The sequence below is a fragment of the Mchenga conophoros genome, linkage group LG14, assembly GCF_057382185.1.
Source record: "Mchenga conophoros isolate Kocher_MC1m ecotype Shallow Benthic linkage group LG14, M_conophoros_male_GT1.1, whole genome shotgun sequence".
NCBI lineage: Eukaryota > Metazoa > Chordata > Actinopteri > Cichliformes > Cichlidae > Mchenga > Mchenga conophoros.
In genome coordinates, this window is record NC_140539.1 from 7,226,016 (window position 1) to 7,245,942 (window position 19,927).

General features: G+C 41.8%; 1 protein-coding gene across 1 annotated transcript in view; it reads right to left on the minus strand.

Annotated features, from left to right (window-relative positions):
* Positions 1-11,186: 11,186 nt before the first annotated feature.
* LOC146559174 (solute carrier family 12 member 9) overlaps positions 11,187-19,927 on the minus strand; it is an 84,655-nt gene continuing 75,914 nt past the window's right edge. The window contains exons 11-13 of the mRNA XM_085244966.1: positions 17,181-17,355; positions 15,718-15,864; positions 11,187-14,916 (exon numbers count right to left, since the gene is read on the minus strand). Coding sequence (XP_085101092.1) covers positions 13,961-14,916; positions 15,718-15,864; positions 17,181-17,355 — 1,278 coding nt within the window. The 3' untranslated portion in view covers positions 11,187-13,960. The remainder of the gene's footprint in view (positions 14,917-15,717; positions 15,865-17,180; positions 17,356-19,927) is intronic.

Genomic DNA, 19,927 nt, shown 5'->3' on the forward strand with positions numbered 1-19,927 from the left:
TGATAGCTTGCTGCGAGACCTCACACCGTGCACGTCGGGTGGGTTGCCAGTTATCGGACCCGGAGCAACATCCCCCAAAAACCCGAAGAATAGAGTCCTGGCCCCTAGCCCTGCCAGTGTAGCAGAAATGATGACGGGTGATGATGGCAGCAGCAGCCGTTCTTCTCTGCATGAGTAGCTTCATGTTGTTCGTGTGTAATTTACGTTGAGTAGGCTAAACACGTTATTACATTAATGCAGGTAAGGTGAACTAGCAAACATCATCATAGCTACATGCGGCTGTCTTCTTGTTTGATGGCAGATACTCCCTTCACCCTGGACAAAAAGGCTAAAATGACCAAAGAAAAAGTGGGAAACAGCTGAACATGAGAGGTTTTTGGACAAAGTTTGTGTTTTTTCCCATTGATTAAGCACTGCTTCCAGCCAAGAGTGATGCCATATATGCCACATAGCTGCAGAAAAGGCTAACATTGTTATATTTTTACAAAAAACAGCTGAACATGAGAGGTTTTTGGACAAAGTTTGTGTTCTCCATTCTTTAAGCACCGGTTCGAGCACCGTTTAAGCACCGGCACCGTTTCAAAAGTACCGATTTGGCACCGGTATCGGATAAAACCTAAACGATACCCATCCCTACTGCTGATACTGTAAACTATGTTAATTTGTGTGTGTGTGTGTGTGTGTGTGTACTGGCTTCATAGCTCAGCTATAGACATATCAAAGATTTCACCATTGAACAAATGGACTCTTGTTGAATTCTCCCAATTCTTTGAATCTTTGGGCTGAAGGAAGGACAATACTCGGTGTATAAATGCTTAGTCAACAATCATTTATTTCCATACAATTCAACAATAAGAGCATTACAACGTCCGGACGGGAGAGATGCCTGCAGAGGTTTTTAAAAAGTTAAGCTGGTTGAAGTCTCAGTGCATAAGCATAAGAGACAAATTGTTCAGAGAGAATTGGCTGAAAATCCTTCTAAACAAAATGAGATGGGAGTAAAAGAGTCACACAGTGCCTATTGTAGCCCCATAGTTCTTGTCATGAAGAAAGATGGGTCTATATGGTTCTGTGTTGACTACCACAAGGTGAATGAGGTGTCACAGTTTGACGAATACCCAATGCCCCCAGCTCAACAAGCTCCTTGACTGGTTAGGCACTGCTTGGGTTTTTACAACACTGGATGACAGCCTACTTAGATGATGTCATCATCCACAGTGACACCTGAGTGGAGCATATGCAGCGGGTGGCCATGGTCCTGAAGTCCCCAAGGCAGGAGGGGCTCACAGCCAACCCGAAGAAGTGTGCAGCTGGATGAATCTCGGGTACCACTTCGGAGGAAGGCAGGTGCGCCAACAGATGAATAAGACAGCAGCAATCGCATCCTACCTGCCTCCAAAGACCGAAAAAGGTGAGGCAGTTCTTGGGGTTGGCTGGTTACAACCACCGATTCATCCCCGACTTGACCAGCCCCTTGACTGATCTCACCCGAAAGGGTGTCCCACATCTGGTCCAGTGGTCAAAGCAGTGCCAGGCAGCGCTCGTGCAGGTGAAGAGGGCTCGCTGTGGGAAATCCCAACTTCTTTTTTTTTTTTTTTTTTTTTTTAAATGACATCAGAAACAGCAGTATGCGACATTACGTGATGGCAGAGCTTCAGTTCATCCTTTGTCATTTTTTTTTTTTTTTTTTTTTTTTTTAAATAAATAGGACAGGGGGAATGAATGAGAGAGAGAGGGGGAGAGAAAGAAAGAAAACCAAAGAGGAGAAGAGACGGTGAGAAGGGGGGGGAAGAGAGAGAAAAAAAAAAAGAACTCCTGGGTCACCTGTATGGAGAAAAAAAAAAAAAAAAAAAAAAAAAAAACAAACAGAGGAGACAGCAAACAACAAAGAGCAACATAATAATAGAGAAAACAAAGCACCATCACAATAAACTAGCTAGTCATAGATATCAATATTTACTAAATAATAAACGATATTGTGCAGCACGCAAGATAGACAGCGCACAGTGTGCTTTGAGGCAGCAGCCAAGAAAGCTTTAGTCCGCGTCTGTGAATACCCATGTGTGCATACCTGTGTGGATCAGCATGCTTGCATTCCAAAGGTTTCTCCATGTAATGATCTGCTAGGGAGTGTGGGGGGGGCCACAGCCCCGTCCTCCAGGGTGTGAAGCGGGTATGGAGGAGATCAAAACTCCAGACATCCAGAGGCCCCCAGAACACAAGAGACCATGGAAGACCAACAGAGGGTAGCCGCGCCACTGTCCCAGTAAGAGCTGAGGAGAGTCCCAGATGAGGGCTCGCCCAGCAGCCGCGGAGCAGAAGTCAGGGGGAGTTGCAGTGACGCGCCCGTGAGCTCCGCCGGCCCCCAGCTGCGCCTGAGTGACCGAGCCCTAGGCCGAGAGGCCGGGGGCACCCCACCTCCAAAGGGGCCCGAGCGAGCCCCAGGCCCCGGGAAATCCCAACTTCACTCTCCTAACTTTTTCCTCCCTTTTGTTCTGCAGACTGACACCTCAAATAGAGGGCTGGCGGCTGTTTTATCCCAGCAAGTAAGGGGGCCGACCACCCAGTCATTTATATCAGCAAGAAACTGTTAGATCCAGATCAGTTTACAAAAGTGCTCTCTCTTTCTCTCTCTCACCCCAACTGGTCGCAGCAGATGGCCCCGCCCCTCCCTGAGCCTGGTTCTGCCGGAGGTTTCTTCATGTTAAAAGGGAGTTTTTCCTTCCCACTGTCGCCAAAGTGCGTGCTCATAGGGGGTCATATGATTGTTGGGTTTTTCTCTGTATCTATGAAGCGCCTTGAGGCGACTTTTGTTGTGATTTAGCGCTATATAAATAAAATTGAATTGGATTGAATTGAATTAAACCAGTCCTTTTATAAAATCTCAATACTAGCCATGTTAATGCACTCTAGTACTTGTAGAATTAACACAATTAGCAATCAGAGATGGGGGGTAACGTGTTAAAAGTAATGTGTTACTATATTTTGATTACTTTTTTCAAGTAATGAATAAAGTAAGGGATTACTATTGTAAAACAAGTTATTAGATTACTGTTAGTTTCCCGTAAGCATGCTGCATTACTAAACCGTGATTTTGTTTGTGAAAGTGTCTCATGACAATGGTTCGTGGTAGCAACAGATGTGTGTAGATCAACAATGGATAATATGGAGTACGGGACAGAGTACGACCGTGCAGTATTTAAAGCCTAGAAGTAATGACATTACTTTGAGTTTGATTCTGTAAAAAGTGACGATCGTGGCTCAAGAGTTGGGAGTTCGCCTTGTAATCGGAAGGTTGCCGGTTCGAGCCCCGGCTTGGACAGTCTCGTCGTTGTGTCCTTGGGCAAGACACTTCACCCGTTGCCTACTGGTGGTGGTCAGAGGGCCCGGTGGCGCCAGTGTCCGGCAGCCTCGCCTCTGTCAGTGCGCCCCAGGGTGGCTGTGGCTACAATGTAGCTTGCCATCACCAGTGTGTGAATGTGTGTGTGAATGGGTGGATGACTGGATATGTAAAGCGCTTTGGGGTCCTTAGGGACTAGTAAAGCGCTATATAAATACAGGCCATTTACCATTTACAAAAACATTAGCGTCGGCTGTAAACTCTGCATGGGAAGAAAACTTCTTTCTACAGCAAAAAATTAAACTTCTAATCTGAGCAAGCAGATTAAAAGTTTAATGCCATGGGAATGTGAAATTCACAGAGAAAGCCCCGGATCCCCCCACTGACACGACCGCTGCGGGACCGGGCAAACCTCCAACAGGCCTCACTCCTGCTAAACAGGTGAAAATAGACTTAAGGGCAACAGTACCGCTCAATCTTTGAGTTTACTTATTTTTTGCTGTCTTTTACTTGCACTAATTTGAAAGAGTGAGTGTAAACACAAAAAAATATTTTATTTTATATGCTGGAATATGCAGAAAATAGGTTTAAATGTTAAACAAATTTCTTCCAGTCAAAGACTGTTGCATATGATTTCATTTTTGCTTGATGCAATGTGCATAAAGTTAAAAGATTAAAACTAATAAAACAAGTTTTAAAAATAGACTTTTTCATTTGATTACATTTCATATGATGGATTATGCAGAAAAAATAGAACTGGGCTAAAAGTCTATTGTTTTATTACATACTCAGGTTGTGTATCATGTTTTTAAAAAGTAACTAAGCAATAAAGTAATTACTTTTAAAAATAAGTAATCACTAAAGTAACTGGATTACTTTCTTGGAGAAGTAATCAGTAATTAATAACTAATTATTATGTAGCCGGGTGGAAGTTCGATATTATGGGACATGCCACTGGATGGCGCTGTTTTTCTTTTGGGGTACCTCTGAGAGCGGAAGGGATCATGGGGATCTACGGAGACATGCCCAAGTGCTAGCTTGCATTGGTTTTATGTGGGTGTGCAATGCCTTTTTTTCGCTGCGTGATCTGTTTTGAACGCAAAGTGTGCAACAGTTAAGGCACCAGGAGTGGCTGCCACCAACTTCGCCGTTCGTCTCAGAGGGATCCATATTCCGTTTTCTGCTGGATTAATGCACTGTATGTATTTGAGTTCACACTTGTATTATACTATCTCTGTGGGTAAGAGGGAAATGTACCGTGTTAACTGTTTAATCTTGGCTCTGTATCTATGCAGGGGAAGCCACTACAGTTATTTTTGCACTGCTAAGTTTTGTTTTATTTATGTTTGGGTTTATATCAGACATGAAATGACGCTAGATGTCCTTGAGTTCCAGATGCTGATAAAGTTGGGGAAATAACCTGCAGTAGCAGTGGGTTACCAGAGCACAAAGCTGTTACTGGATAGGCGCTGTCTGTAACAATTTTATTTCTTTATTTTTACAACCTTGTTATTTTCTTCTGAGCACTTACTTTATCATTCAGATTAAAAGAACCCCAAAGATAATCTGTGTTCTGGGCTGGTTAATTTAGCCAGGCTACAATTATTTTGAAGTAACTTGATCAATACTGTTAGCAGTACTTGTGCTACACTGTTAGCACAGTTTGTAGCAATTCTGCCTTGTGTCATAAATGTTGAGATTTAAATTCAGGTCCTGACAATGCAATTTTTTGTCTTGGATAAATAAACTTAAACTGTCTTCTAAAAAATAACATTCTTAAAAAAGTGAGCAAACCTTTACTCAAAGTAGCTTTGTACCTCTCATTTGAAACATTTTAGAAGCAAATTGATTATAAATAATACCATATACTTGAAAGCTACAAAATAGAAGAAATAGCTCTACTAGATTAAATTTTATATGATTGGTATTCTACTCTAAACCACATTAGATGGTGGAGTTTTAAAGAGAGAGGGCCACAGACAGGATTTCTTGTGTTGTTCAGTGTTGCATTTGGGTAATCTCAGCCTCTCGCTGACTGAGCTACACGTCATGGAGCGGGCAGGAGGTAATGTCAAGCACTGTCCTTGTCTTGGCCAACATTCACCTCTCACCAACTTAATAGAAAATAATAATGGATACTTTATTGATCCCCATGGGGAAATTACTTGTTTTTCTCTGCATTTGACCCATTCACTCTGTGAAGCAGTGGGCAGCCCACTAAGCAGGCGCCCGGGGAGCAGTGTGTAGGGACGGTACCTTGCTCAGGGGTACCTCAGGGTAGCCGTTAAGTGGATTCGAACCGCCGACCTTCCGATCATGGGGCGACCACTTTACCTACTGAGCTATCCCTGCCCCATAATTTTGCCTCATGATAATTTTGTGACCCCATTATCATATGTAGTTGAGTCCATCGACTTCAGGTGGCATGACGATGTGGGAATTGTAGCTCTAAGACAGAGGCCTCCTCCAGATAATCCTAGCGTACCAGACCTATAAAGAATCCTGCCCTGCCCCTTGATTCAACTCACCACCAGTTAGTGACCGGCTGAGCTCACATCTTAAACTGAATGTACAGGGTGGGCCATTTATATGGATACACCGTAATAAAATGGGAATGGTTGGTGATATTAAAGTCCTGTTTGTGGCACATTAGTATATGTGAGGGGGCAAACTCCTCCAGATGGGTGGTGACCATGGTGGCCATTTAGAAGTCGGCCATCTTGGATACAACTTTTGTTTTTTCAATAGGAAGAGGGCCATGTGACACATCAAACTTATTGGTAATGTCACAAGAAAAACAATGGTGTGCTTGGCTTCAGGCTGTTTTGTTGCTTTAATTAATTTATTATTAACAATAATATAAAATTATGCACAAAAGGAATTACTAATGTAAAAAAAAGTGGTTTTATTTATCTATGTTTATATATAAATATTTACGGTGGCCCCTAGAGACAAAACACATACAAACTCCAAAAAGCACGTACAAACTCCAAAACACAGCTACCTAGATCACTTAAATTACACAATTGAAAGCATACTTTTATGGTTTGTGTATTCATACACAAGCACTCATATATATTCAAATAATTTTAAGAAAAATGTTCATTTATCTGTTACTACCACACACCAAATCCAGTCGTTGGTAGTTGCTGGCTTGTGTAGCCACTAGGTAACAAAAGCTCAACACAGCGCCTAGCATCCTGGAGCACTTCTGTTGTGTTTTGAAGTTTGTACATGCTTTGTCTCTAAGGGCCACCGTAAATATACTTTTATTTATTCACTCCACATAAAATTTAATAAATAAATCATATAATACAAAAACGAACTATTCACAGTTCAACTTTTAACTTTTTCAATTTTCAGCTTCTTCCTTTTAAACAAATTTAGGCACCTTGCCCATGCCAAAAGTGCTGACAGGCGGAGGATAGTCCTCCCCCAGCTGCTATCAGGGCAGGAGACATTCAAACCTATGCGTCCAAACTGCAAATGAATCGCGCATGAGCGAAGCTGCTGCTCCCGCACTGACTGTAACGCAGTCAGTTCTTTTACTGTTATGTGTTATATATTGTTTTGTGGACCACAAGTTTTTAAAATACTTATAAACACACACACACAAAGTAACTCCACCAGAGTGCCTATTTCGGGTCACTTTTGCCGGTCCAAGCCCGGATAAAGGAGCAGGGTTGGAATTGTGACATTAAAAAAACAATAATTGCTAAAAGATATAAATTATAAATGGATTTAAGACGTTTTTTACTGACTTTATCTCTCTTCCACGATGTTATTTCTCTCTCCAACAACGTAGGTTACAATTACATTAGCATGACCAATTATGCAAATTAGGCGATGACGTCATTTAGCAACTTCTAGCGGCTTTTAGGACAGCCAATAGCAATTTTCCTTACTGTGGAGTTAGCAACACTGTTCGCGACCGACACATCACTACCAGTGTTGCCAACTCCTCAGTAAGGAAAATCGCTACTGGTTGTCCTAAAAGTTGCTAGAAGTCACTAAATGATGTCATCGCCTAATTTGCATAATTGGTCATGCTAACATAACAGTAAAAGAAGAACAGACTGCGTTACAGTCAGCCCTGCCCTGATAGCAGCTGGGGGAGGACTATCCTCCGCCTGTAAGTGCTTTGGCACCTACCCGCTGCTTATTTAGAGTAAGAGCAATACGCGCTTTCACGTCTAAAAGTCGTCATAAATAAGTCTCTAATAACGGCAGATTTGTCACTAGTCGCGTTTTAGAAAAAAAGTCGTTAAGGGGGTCTGGGTTTCGGCAAAGCCATTTTGATCACCGTCTTGGTAGGTTTGTTGGTAGGACTTCATAATACAGCCTACAACAAAGTGGATCATTCCCATCGAATCAAAAACTAAACACAGACGGTGCAGCTTAGCAAAGTCCAGCAAGTGAAGTTGGACTTTGTAGAAAGCACTCATCCAGATGCTCCTGGTGAACACTCACTAAATGATTGACCTGCCTACCTCTTGGTAGGGTTGGTCATCAAACTATGTAATACAACCTAGGGCTAAGTGCATGTCTCCCCGTAGAATTAAATAGTTGCGTTGGCTCTTGTCTGATATCACGATTTAATAAAATCTAACTGCAAATCCTTGTCAGAACATTTCCACCTGGGTTGTCTTGGTGCAGTTTCCAATTATAATGCACATCTTGGTCAAACATGGCGGTTGGCACTGTAGTCCACTGAGAGAAAGCCAGTTAAAAATTAAGAGAGCAGAGTTCATCACATGGCTGTGTTCACTGTAAAATCCAAAGCTTAAAAGTATGAGTGGGTCAGCTGGAGTGCAGTTTGGCCAGTGGTAGACATGACTGGTTATTAAAATGCAATTTTTGAGTACTTTCTAAAGCAAAATGTGCCAAAATTGCTCAGTTGGGAGAGCGTTAGACTGAACATCTAAAGGACTGTATTTCGAGCCTGGGTTTCGGCAAAGTCATTTTGATCACCATCTAGCACTTGGTAGGTTTGTTGGTAGGACTTCATAAAACAGCTTACAACTAAGTGGGTCATTCACATTGAATCAAAAACTAAACACAGACGGTGCAGCTTAGCAAAGTCCATCAAGTGCAGGTAGCATTTGTGGAAGACCACCCTGCAGAACACTCACTATATGATTGACCTACCTCTTGGTAGGGTTTGTAATCCAATTCCTATTCAATTCAATTCATAATACAGCCTAGGGGGGCATGTCTCCCCCTAGAATTAAATACTTGCATTGGCTTTTGTCTGACATAATGATTTAATAATATCTAACTGCAAATCGTCGCTAGTACATACAGTGAAATAACAGGTTAAAAGTTCACATTTTTACAGAACAGAAAAAATATATATTTAAATGTGTGGACCAGATGACAAAAGTGTGACTTTTGGAGCCTGGGTAGCTCAGATGGAAGAGCATCAGACTCTTTTGTCAATCACAAGACAACTCGTGTTCCAACAGTGTTCAGTTCCTTACTAATTTTGTTTTTTTTACCAAAGCAACATGTGCCAGTTGCAGTGTTGTACACAAAGCTATTTCAACTTTACTCTGACCTTTACTATGGTCTTAAACAGAATCATACCCTGCATTCCCTTTCCTCCCTACACCTATAAACAAGTTCCTACTATTGACCCCAGAATGTGGCAATCTATGCTTTATGAATGCTTTTTCCCCCCTGGTGGTGGTCAGAGGGCCCGGTGGCGCCAGTGTCCGGCAGCCTTGCCACTGTCAGTGCGCCCCAGGGTGGCTGTGGCTACAATGTAGCTTGCCATCACCAGTGTGTGAATGGGTGGATGACTGGTTGTGTAAAGCGCTTTGGGGTCCTTAGGGACTAGAAAAGCGCTATACAAATGCAGGCCATTTACCATTCTTATATTTTGCTTGTTCTTATGTTATTGTATTTTTGCACACCTCTGTTGCTTGTGAAGCTCGCACACAAGAATTTCACTCACATGTACTGTACCAGTGTACCTGCACATGTGATGTGACAATAAAGTGATTTGATTTGATTTGAAGTATTAAGCCAAGAAATTCTTTGTGAAATGGAAAAGTAAATGCCACTTTATGTAATCCGTTTGTTCATACATACACATACTGATTGACCTAAAAAGATGTAACTCTTAGACCCCCTTGTATTCATAAAAATTCGACCAGCTGCCACGCAAGAAAGTTGAAAGAGACTTTCAGGTTTCTTTTCATTTTTTCCAAACAAACGGACTATTCATTTGCCCCAAACAATGACAAATTGATACCAAATACACCCAAGTGAGAGCTGGTAAATAAGGTCAACTCAGCCACATGCAATGAGATACTAGTGTGGGAAAAGAACAAAGGACGAAAGTGAAAACAGTAACCCTAAAAGTAAAGCAGCAAGTAAACTGAAAGAAGAGCAGACAAGAAGAAAACAGAAAGAAGATGAGACACACACACACACACACACACAAAAACCCCAAAACAATTATGACATTTTTACTGGCATCTGTCCAATATTTACAGATTTATCATTTTTGCCCCCTTTTTTCTAACTGTGAGTTCACAAGGTATTGTTTTTCTCCCTTGAATGTCTTTTAAACATCAAACATTAAAAACATGAAATTTTCTGCAACAATATCTCAGAAGGTCAAGCTTTGGAAAAACACTGTTTGTTCATAGTCTATGATTGAAAAGTACCCAGTGAAATGCAAACTGGCTAATAGCTGCTTAGAAAATAGAGCTGTGCCATGAAGAAGTAACATGCTAAGCCTCACTTTATTATTGCATGAGATGTGCAGACCTTAAGGATTGTTATCATCAAAACAGCAGATATTGAGCATTTACTGAACAATCCTAATATCATCCTACTAAAAGTGGACAACACGCGTTCAGTATGTAAGACATCTCAAATGCACTGAGACTGCTGTATCAATGTGAGAGCTTTAGCTATTCAAAATCTTAAAATGTGAGGATGCACTTTCTACACATTTGCATGCACACATGATTCACAGGAAAAGCCAGCGGCCTGTTTGGCCTCCGAAAACCTTAACTAGTAATTGAATCTGGGTGTCAGCATGACCAAATCCTACTTGACACCCCCCTTCCTCCTCTCCTCCCGTCTTCTCTCTCCCTCTCCGATCCATCTGATGACTCTGGCAATCTGCGTGTCATGTACAATTAAGTGGATCTGGAGATGTAGAGAGGGAGATGAAATTTAAAGTGCTGTAGAAATTAGAAGTGATGAAGTACGGTGGTGTGTGCCGATGGGATCCCCAGTGGTTAGAGCTCTGACACACTGTAGAGGTGACAGGTTTCCTCTGATCAGGGCTGCACACGTGGCAGAGCAGGGTTGTCATAGTAATAATAATAATAAGTGTATAATAAAAAAAAATGTATACATACTCATAACATTTGCATTTCCAGTGTTTATAATAGTGGCTCATTGGGTTGCATGTTTTTGTGTGGGTTGCTACTCATTGTGTATACAGTAATATTTCATTCGCAGCACATTTCTGTATCTCACTGATGGTTGCTTTTGGCTTTTTTTTGGCATCATTTACATTTTTTTTCATGCCAAAATTCAAAAAATGTGTTCATATTTGTGAAAATGTTTTAACCATTTGTTTTCAAGATGCAGTGCATGTACAGGCCATCCTTTTCTTGCTGCCTGTTTCCTAATGTGATAATAATAATTTAAAGGAGACGAATTCTGGAGTCTAAAACACAACATATGCTATCCATTCAGGCAGCTCATTCCCAAACATAGTTAGTTGTCAGTTTTTCTTTTAATGAGCAAAATTTCTGACTTGCTAGTCTATATTTTCTTCTTTCATTAAATCATGTGTATGGAGAATGAAAGTAAGCAGTGATAGATTCAAGTGATAGATACTTTATTAATTATAAAGAGAATTTAGGCATTCAGTAGCTTGTTAAACACAGTGCATCACACAGGAGATAAACAGCAAATAGACTGGCTCTTATACAGTGCTTTTCTGCTCTATTTGAGCACTCGGAGCACTTATACAAAATGCCTCATTCACCTATTCACACAAGCACTTTCTAAGCCCAAGTGCTCTGTATCTAACATTCATACTCTGATGAATGCATCAGACTTGAGGTTCACATTTTTCTTGCACAAATATGTTGGCTGGCACGCAGATTGGAGCAGCCAGGAAGGAAACCACAAACTTTCTGATTAGCAGATGACCTGCTCAACCTCTTGACCTACAGCCACCCCAAAAATCGTCCTGATGTCTGATTCAAGCAAGCGTTCTTCTAACTGGATCTTTCTCATGAACAGGTTTGTACAGCTGGGCGGAGCTTCTGTGCTTAAGGCTAGAGGAGTGTGCTTGAGATGACCATATTAGGAATATCCTCTCTTACCAACAGTCAGAAACTGTCTGAGCTTTTGGCTCTCAGGGATTATTTGTACATGGGATGATTTCATTGTAAAACTAATAGTATATTTACGACAAAAAGAAAGGGAAAATCTAATCAAACTGCTTGTCAACTGTAAATTGTAAGAGCATACGCCTTTGTATTTTTGATTCATGTTGGATTATATATCAGTTTGTTTGATTCATACTGATTGGGATTTGTTTCGATCTACTTACAAATTGCATTTTTCTTAAGACTAATTACATGCCATTAATGGTGCAACCAATAAACAAGCATGTCAGAAAACTAAGTTGCGATCTTTTTTTCTCTGCACACACGCAGACCCAATCCTCTCAGAGCCCACGTCTTTCCCTCAGTGATAAATGTCAGCCTCCCTCCTCCTGAACAGATATCGCTGGTTATTTGGGCTTATTTCTCCAATCTGTTGTTCACCTCAGAACGGAGATGGAATCCATTTCTGCCTGGTTGGCAGCGAGGGTGACTGTAGGACAAAGTAATTTGGCTGGCTGGCACCCTCTAGAATCTCTCTGTCTGAGCTGCTGAGCTATCTCAGCCCTATTTCCAAAGTTTACCTCACACAAACAAGCGCTCACAAAAACCCCTCAGATCTCTTCTCAAAGACGCATAAACTGGTCTAAGGCTGAAGGAAACAAAGTGCAGACATTTGGAGAAGTAGTTAAGTTTGATCTGGCTTTTGCAAACAATCTGAGCAGGTATAACAAAACAAAAAGGACATATAATACAAACATTTTATTATTTATCTGCCATTTCAATTTAAAAGTATATATCAAACTCTAAACATTTCATTCTTTCAATAAAGCATGTGATTTATTTTTTTTGCAGGACAAAGAAGAACTCTATAATCAGTTGCTTGTTGGGGGCTGTAGTGTCCAAAAGGGAACCCAGCTGTAGCAACAGAGTGGACCCAGTGGGTCGAGAAATAAAAATATGTGTCATTCCAAAAACTGCAAAAAAAACCCCCAACAAACATTTCAAGCCATGTCCAAAACCAAGCACCAACCTCTCTTCAAGTACCACACAGGCATGTTGGAGTCAGGGTGAAAAAGAGTTTCAAGTGTAAGTTGAAGTGAATTAATTTATTTTACATGAAATATTTATGGACCCCTAGCCTTCAGATTTTTACAGAAAAGAGAGGGATTTTCCAAAGAATGGAAATCCAATTTGCCACAGAATCCTGGGTCACACAGGGATGACACACTATGTATATTGGTAATCTAGCAGTTACAAATATCCCATAAATTTGTCCATACAGTTTAGCAAAAGCTACATAGACTCACTAAAGAAATGGTTTAGGTAAAAGGCAAAGAAGTTACTTCAATTAAGCCTGGCCAACAACGCCGTACCAAAAATGACATATCAATAAAACATAGATAATCACAGTAACGATTTGCATTGTAAACATGTTAAATTAATGTTGGAAGGCTGCTATTTGGCAGTGGAGGGACAAAAGTGTATTTGGATAAAAGGTGGAGTGTGTTTCTCAGATCCCACACGCAAGATGTTTGGAATTAAACCTTAAAGGCATCAAGCACCATTGTTATTGTTCGGGTGTTTCATTTGTAAAGGCAAAAAATGCAGATTTCACGAGTCAAGGTCTAACAGTCCAACTCCAGCTCCCTAACTAGCAAGGCACTTTTTGATCTGGAAGTAAAGTAAAAAACTAAAATAGAATGATTATTGTAAGAAAACAGGGAAGGAAGCTCTAGGAGAGGGGAAATTTAAAACTAGCTGAGCCTGCTGCGAGCGATTTAGCTCATTAATGTAACACTGGTGAAAAGTGAGAACAATTGTGCCATTTGACTGTGGTTTTTTGATTGACTGGCTCTACTTTTTCAACATTCACCTCCTGCTTTTCCCCTGAAAACATTATTTTGGTAAATCCAATCATCATCTGATTGTACTCATCTTATATTGAAATGAGGTCCATAAATGGAATATGATGGTGCCTTCAGGGGCTTGATTGGAATACTAGAATTTTTACTGGAGTGCACATATAAAATAAAGAAATGGTAAATATGTAGACAGTCAAGTTGAAACTGACGACTTTGTTCTGTGTCAGTGTAAAATGTGCAAGGGAGTGCAGACGGTCTCTGTGAGTGACGAGGTGTTTTGTTGAACTACTGTTGGGTGGACAGGTCAGACAAAGGCAGCTTCGAGGTCCACACACCTTCAGTGAATTCAAGAAAACTCTGTGTGTGAAGCACACTTCATCGAGCGTGCCGTTTCAAAGGTCGGTGGTGATGACTGGTGTTACGCCGTGGATGAGCAGCGTAGGGCCAAGGTCCTGAGTCAGCAGGTCCAGCTGGCGCAGGTAAGCAGTATAGCGGCGGGTGTCAGCTGGGGGGCGTGGCAAGTACAAGAAACGCACAGCAGGTTGGGGCCGGGACTGATCCAGGATCAGCTTGTTGACAGCTGAAAGGTAGTCATCTGACACACGTGTGGCGTTGCTTGGGAAGCTGTTGACGTAATCTTCTTCGTTCTCCTCATCCTCCTCCTCCTCAGGTTGCAGCTTCTTCTCTTCCGTAGTAGCATCCAGCTGTTTCTTCCCCCAGTTGCCTTGACGCTGCCAGTGTAGTGCCACCTGCTGATCCCAAGGCACGGGGTGGATCTGAGCCTTAATTCTCAACTCCTTAAGCAGCTGGCTGAGCTTCTCCTCCGGGCCCCTCACACTTCGGCCCTCCTCAACACACAGGAAGAGACGCAGTGTAGCTTTGCGCCAGTCCCGCACCATGTTAAGGATACATGCCAGCTGCAGCAGGAATAGAGAGCAGGTATCCACATAGCTACAGCTGTCTGGGCGTAGGAGGTTGACTGGCCAGACATCCACATACACAGCTCTCTTCCCGGGAGTGCAGGAGGGAGGTGAGAGAACCTGGGCTCTGTCAAAGTTGTTGAAGTATCGAGCTAGTACCACGTTCTTGAGCATCTTCATGGCATCAGCAATGATAGCTACATACTCCTGGGACCCTAGAACCTTTCCGTCTCCAAATTCACCATAGTCCAGTCTGTTACTAGAGCCCCGCAGGGATACAAAGTGGAAGAGAGGAGGTTGCTCTGGCTCGTGAGAAGGACCTGAGGGATCTGTGGACTGAGTGCTCGACATTGATGGTTCAATCAGTTTGTCTTTTGGAAGACAGTCATCATAGAAACCCAGGACAAGGGTGTTAGGACGCATCCCACCTGGGAAGAGGAAAGGCAAAATTTTTTTTTTTATTACCATCATTCATTTCCTATAATGTTGAGAGTGGAAGACTTAGAATGATTCACAATATGTCCGTTACATGGCCTGGACTGAAAGTGAGCAAAAGAGCAACCGATGGCTAAAGAAAATTTTTAAAAGACCTTATGAAAGCCTGGAGAACTATTACTTAAGACAACTTGAACAAAATAACAAGAAAATCTGGCTCCTTGGAAGCAAAATATATAGAACTAGTGAGTAACTCAAGACTTTTGCGCAGTACTGTATGTTTTGTGGCTCTGTAAAGACCTTTTTGATCAAATGTGACTCTTTTGATATGCTGCCAGTCCTTGCCCTTGGGGCGGGATTAGGGTTATGGTGCATTTCAGGCATGTTAAATAAACACATTTACATAGAAACTACAAGAAGTTAAAATCAAGTGCATTTTGGGCACATAGATAAAAAGTGCAAATAGCAGTTTGGATATCGCAGCTCAATAACCGACACAGCATATCATCTTAGAGTGTTAACGTGTCTGCTTCTGGATGTTTGGGCAGTTTAGTTCAATACTTGAAACTTTGAGTAAACATAGTAACCAAACCACTGGTTGAAGAGCAGGAACTATTTTTTGACAGTCTAAATAATAATATAATATAATGTAAATGTAAAAACATTCATTAGGCATTGGCTTTAATCAAAATGTAAGTACGTGGAAGGAACAAAAATCATATTAGTATATTGATACTTGCCTTTGAATTTAATAACAAATAAGGACAATGTGCGTTATTAATAGGGGTACTGACCAAGTCCTGAAATGAAGAGGAGATGTTGGACACCATGACGTACAGAATCAGCTAAGGTCAGGTTGACAAAGGCTTTGATATTTAGATGGTCCACCAGGGACAACCAGGACTCATATTGGGCCTGCAGAGGGTCAGACGGCAAAGTGTCTGGAAAAAAAAACATAAAGTTGAATTGCATTAGAAATACATCTGACAGTTGAACAGAAGTGTGCTAAGATTCAGAGAATGAGAAGGAAATGGACCCAGAAGCAGGAAAGCCAAAAAGTAAAAGGAGGGAGTGGAGAAGTGAGTTGACAGAGCTGGAATTAGAGGCAGAGCGTGAGTGAGATGCAAGAGAGCATGCTGAGATATGGAGGAGAGGGAAGAAACAGAAAGATGCAAGCGCAAATGACAGTGTAGACAGACTTGGATAAAGAATGAAAGATACAGGGAAGCACAAACAGGCGAGCAGGTGATCAGTCATCCCAAAAAAAAGCATCAGCATGTATGTAGAGGGCCATCCAGAGGCCACGTCTACAGGCGTCCTGTGGTTGTTTGAACTGTGCTAGAAGCTGCCATGTATTCCATTCAGCTTTAAGGCAAACAGCTGCTGCACAATTGTAAGCATAAATGGGTAGACTCAAAATAGATTAGCAGGGCAATGTGCAAATCCTCAACAACAAACTCCACTTCAGTGTAATTATGTGAATGAATAGCTCGCTCATATTTCTCAAGACCAAGTGGCTCGTCAAGTGAGAGAAGGGCCCTTCAGCGGCTAATGAACATATCATTTTTTTCCACTGTGAAACACAAAGGATTTGGACTGGGAGCACTCCATTCATGGCCAGTCCCGGTCTGCCATCATCTCCCCCACCCCTTTACACCCCACGGAAGACAAAGAAAAAGACAATCAATGACCTTGCCCCTTGAAAATCTGCAAGTGTGTAGAAAGGAGGTGCCTCCAGAGCTTTGTGCGTGCGATTACTTCCCTCGACAGCAGCAGATGAGGCGATGTCAAAGAGAACGGGTTAGCATTCTGAAGAGGTCCATTAAACAATGAACCGCTCAGTCTGGAACTTTGGACTGCATTGCCAACATAGAGGCGCATTTCTCACTCATATACTTTCCATATTTGGCCATTTTAAACTGAACCAAAATGAAAGGACTTTAGTGATAGTGGTATATTTGATATATTTTATAGCAATACAGTTGAAGTTCTCAGGGAAAGAAGATTTTTTTGTTGCCTCTGCTGCTTTTAAATATCATAATCATGTTAAAATCCTCCAAAAACAATATCTTCTCAGCATCCCATATTTATTTTGCTCATAATTAATAGTCTCTCTCTCACACTGAGTGGGTGTACATGAGAAATGGTGCAGAAGTAAGCCTTCGAATCCTCCTAATGCAAAAGTCACTGGAGAAGAAGCTGATTAAATAAACGAAAAAAGTTTCTCGAGGTTTAAATCGAACTTTGGTGTTCTTACTAAGGTCTCCGAGCTGGACGTGTCCCAGCACGTACAGGCCGCTCTTCTTGATGTCGTTGATGAAGGTGATGAGGCCCACGCTACTGCGAGGGTTGGAAACCATGAGCAGGATCTGAGGTCTCCAGAATTTGACGTGGTCCTTCCTCACGTCCAGCATTAGCAAATACTTACGCACCTAAAGGTTGAAGAGAGACATGTAAGCAGAGCTGTTGGAGAATCTGTGCGTTTTTAACCCCATAAACTCCTACTTCACTAAACCTGCATTCCACAGAAGCCTCTAGTTTGACTTTCACTAAATCTGAGTTGTATCTGCAGCTGTCTCATGCTCAAGTCCATTTGAGTCCCACCAAAATAAATATCCAGATGTGACTGAACTTGCAATGACCTAAATTTTAGTTTTTTCACTTAATGTTAATTTCCATAATATTTGATATTGTGCAGGGGAAAAAAAAACAACACTTCAAGCTGAAATTGCCAATATACAGTGGGGCAAAAAAGTATTTAGTCAGCCATCGATTGTGCAAGTTCCCCCACTTAAAATGATGACAGAGGTCAGTAATTTGCACCAGAGGTACACTTCAACTGTGAGAGACAGAATGTGAAAAAAAAAAATCCATGAATTCACATGGTAGGATTTGTAAAGAATTTATTCGTAAATCAGGGTGGAAAATAAGTATTTGGTCAATAACAAAAATACAACTCAATACTTTGTAACATAACCTTTGTTGGCAATAACAGAGGTCAAACGTTTACTATAGGTCTTTACCAGGTTTGCACACACAGTAGCTGGTATTTTGGCCCATTCCTCCATGCAGATCTTCTCGAGAGCAGTGATGTTTTGGGGCTGTCGCCGAGCAACACGGACTTTCAACTCCCGCCACAGATTTTCTACGGGGTTGAGGTCTGGAGACTGGCTAGGCCACTCCAGGACTTTCAAATGCTTCTTACGGAGCCACTCCTTTGTTGCCCGGGCGGTGTGTTTTGGATGATTGTCATGTTGGAAGACCCAGCCTCGTTTCATCTTCAAAGTTCTCACTGATGGAAGGAGGTTTTGGCTCAAAATCTCACGATACATGGCCCCATTCATTCTGTCCTTAACACGGATCAGTCGTCCTGTCCCCTTGGCAGAAAAACAGCCCCATAGCATGATGTTTCCACCCCCATGCTTCACAGTAGGTATGGTGTTCTTGGGATGCAACTCAGTATTCTTCTTCCTCCAAACACGACGAGTTGAGTTTATACCAAAAAGTTCTACTTTGGTTTCATCTGACCACATGACATTCTCCCAATCCTCTGCTGTATCATCCATGTGCTCTCTGGCAAACTTCAGACGGGCCTGGACATGCACTGGCTTCAGCAGCGGAACACGTCTGGCACTGCGGGATTTGATTCCCTGCCGTTGTAGTGTGTTACTGATGGTGACCTTTGTTACTTTGGTCCCAGCTCTCTGCAGGTCATTCACCAAGTCCCCCCGTGTGGTTCTGGGATCTTTGCTCACCGTTCTCATGATCATTTTGACCCCACGGGATGAGATCTTGCGTGGAGCCCCAGATCGAGGGAGATTATCAGTGGTCTTGTATGTCTTCCATTTTCTGATGATTGCTCCCACAGTTGATTTTTTCACACCAAGCTGCTTGCCTATTGTAGATTCACTCTTCCCAGTCTGGTGCAGGTCTACAATACTTTTCCTGGTGTCCTTCGAAAGCTCTTTGGTCTTGGCCATGGCGGAGTTTGGAGTCTGACTGTTTGAGGCTGTGGGCAGGTGTCTTTTATACAGATGATGAGTTCAAACAGGTGCCATTCATACAGGTAACGAGTGGGGGACAGAAAAGCTTCTTACAGAAGACGTTACAGGTCTGTGAGAGCCAGAGATTTTCCTTGTTTGAGGTGACCAAATACTTATTTTCCACCCTGATTTACGAATAAATTCTTTACAAATCCTACCATGTGGATTCATGGATTTTTTTTTCACATTCTGTCTCTCACAGTTGAAGTGTACCTCTGGTGCAAATTACTGACCTCTGTCATCATTTTAAGTGGGGGAACTTGCACAATCGGTGGCTGACTAAATACTTTTTTGCCCCACTGTATGTGTTTTGCTCGCTTTTCTGTGTCTGTTTTTTTTTGGCATCAAGGAAAATTGACTTTTATTGGTCCTGAGATTTAGCATGAGGTACATTAAGGAAGGTTTCAGAAACTATGAATTTCATTCCTCTACCATCTGTACAGGCAGTCATCTTTAGAAAGATTTTTTAGCAACTTCTTCAACAACAGAAGCCCGCTTTCTTCTAAAGCAGTGCTTCCCAAACCTTTTTTTACTGGGCCCCCCTTTGTTTTACAAGAAAAATATTCTCCCCCCCTTGCGCGCGCACACACGCACAAACACATCCTCCAACCACACACACCCATATTTTGCCCCATTGCAGTTTATTTCACACCTCAAACATTTAGTAAACAATTAAGCAAATACAAGTAATCTGCAGGTAGTAAGAAAATAAACTACTAACTCTTTTACGCTGCGTCTACACGTGATTTTGAAAACGCAGCTGTTTCGTCCACATGTAAACAGCGTTTGGAATCACCGAAAACTGAGATTTTTTAAAACTCCTTTTTTGGGTTTATATGTGGACGAGGAATACGGAGTTCGTCACGCAATGTTTTCCACGTCACACTGTGCGCCACGTTATTGTTTACATGAGATGAATTGCAGAATGACAGATAGTCAGATTAACAGTATTTTGTCTCTA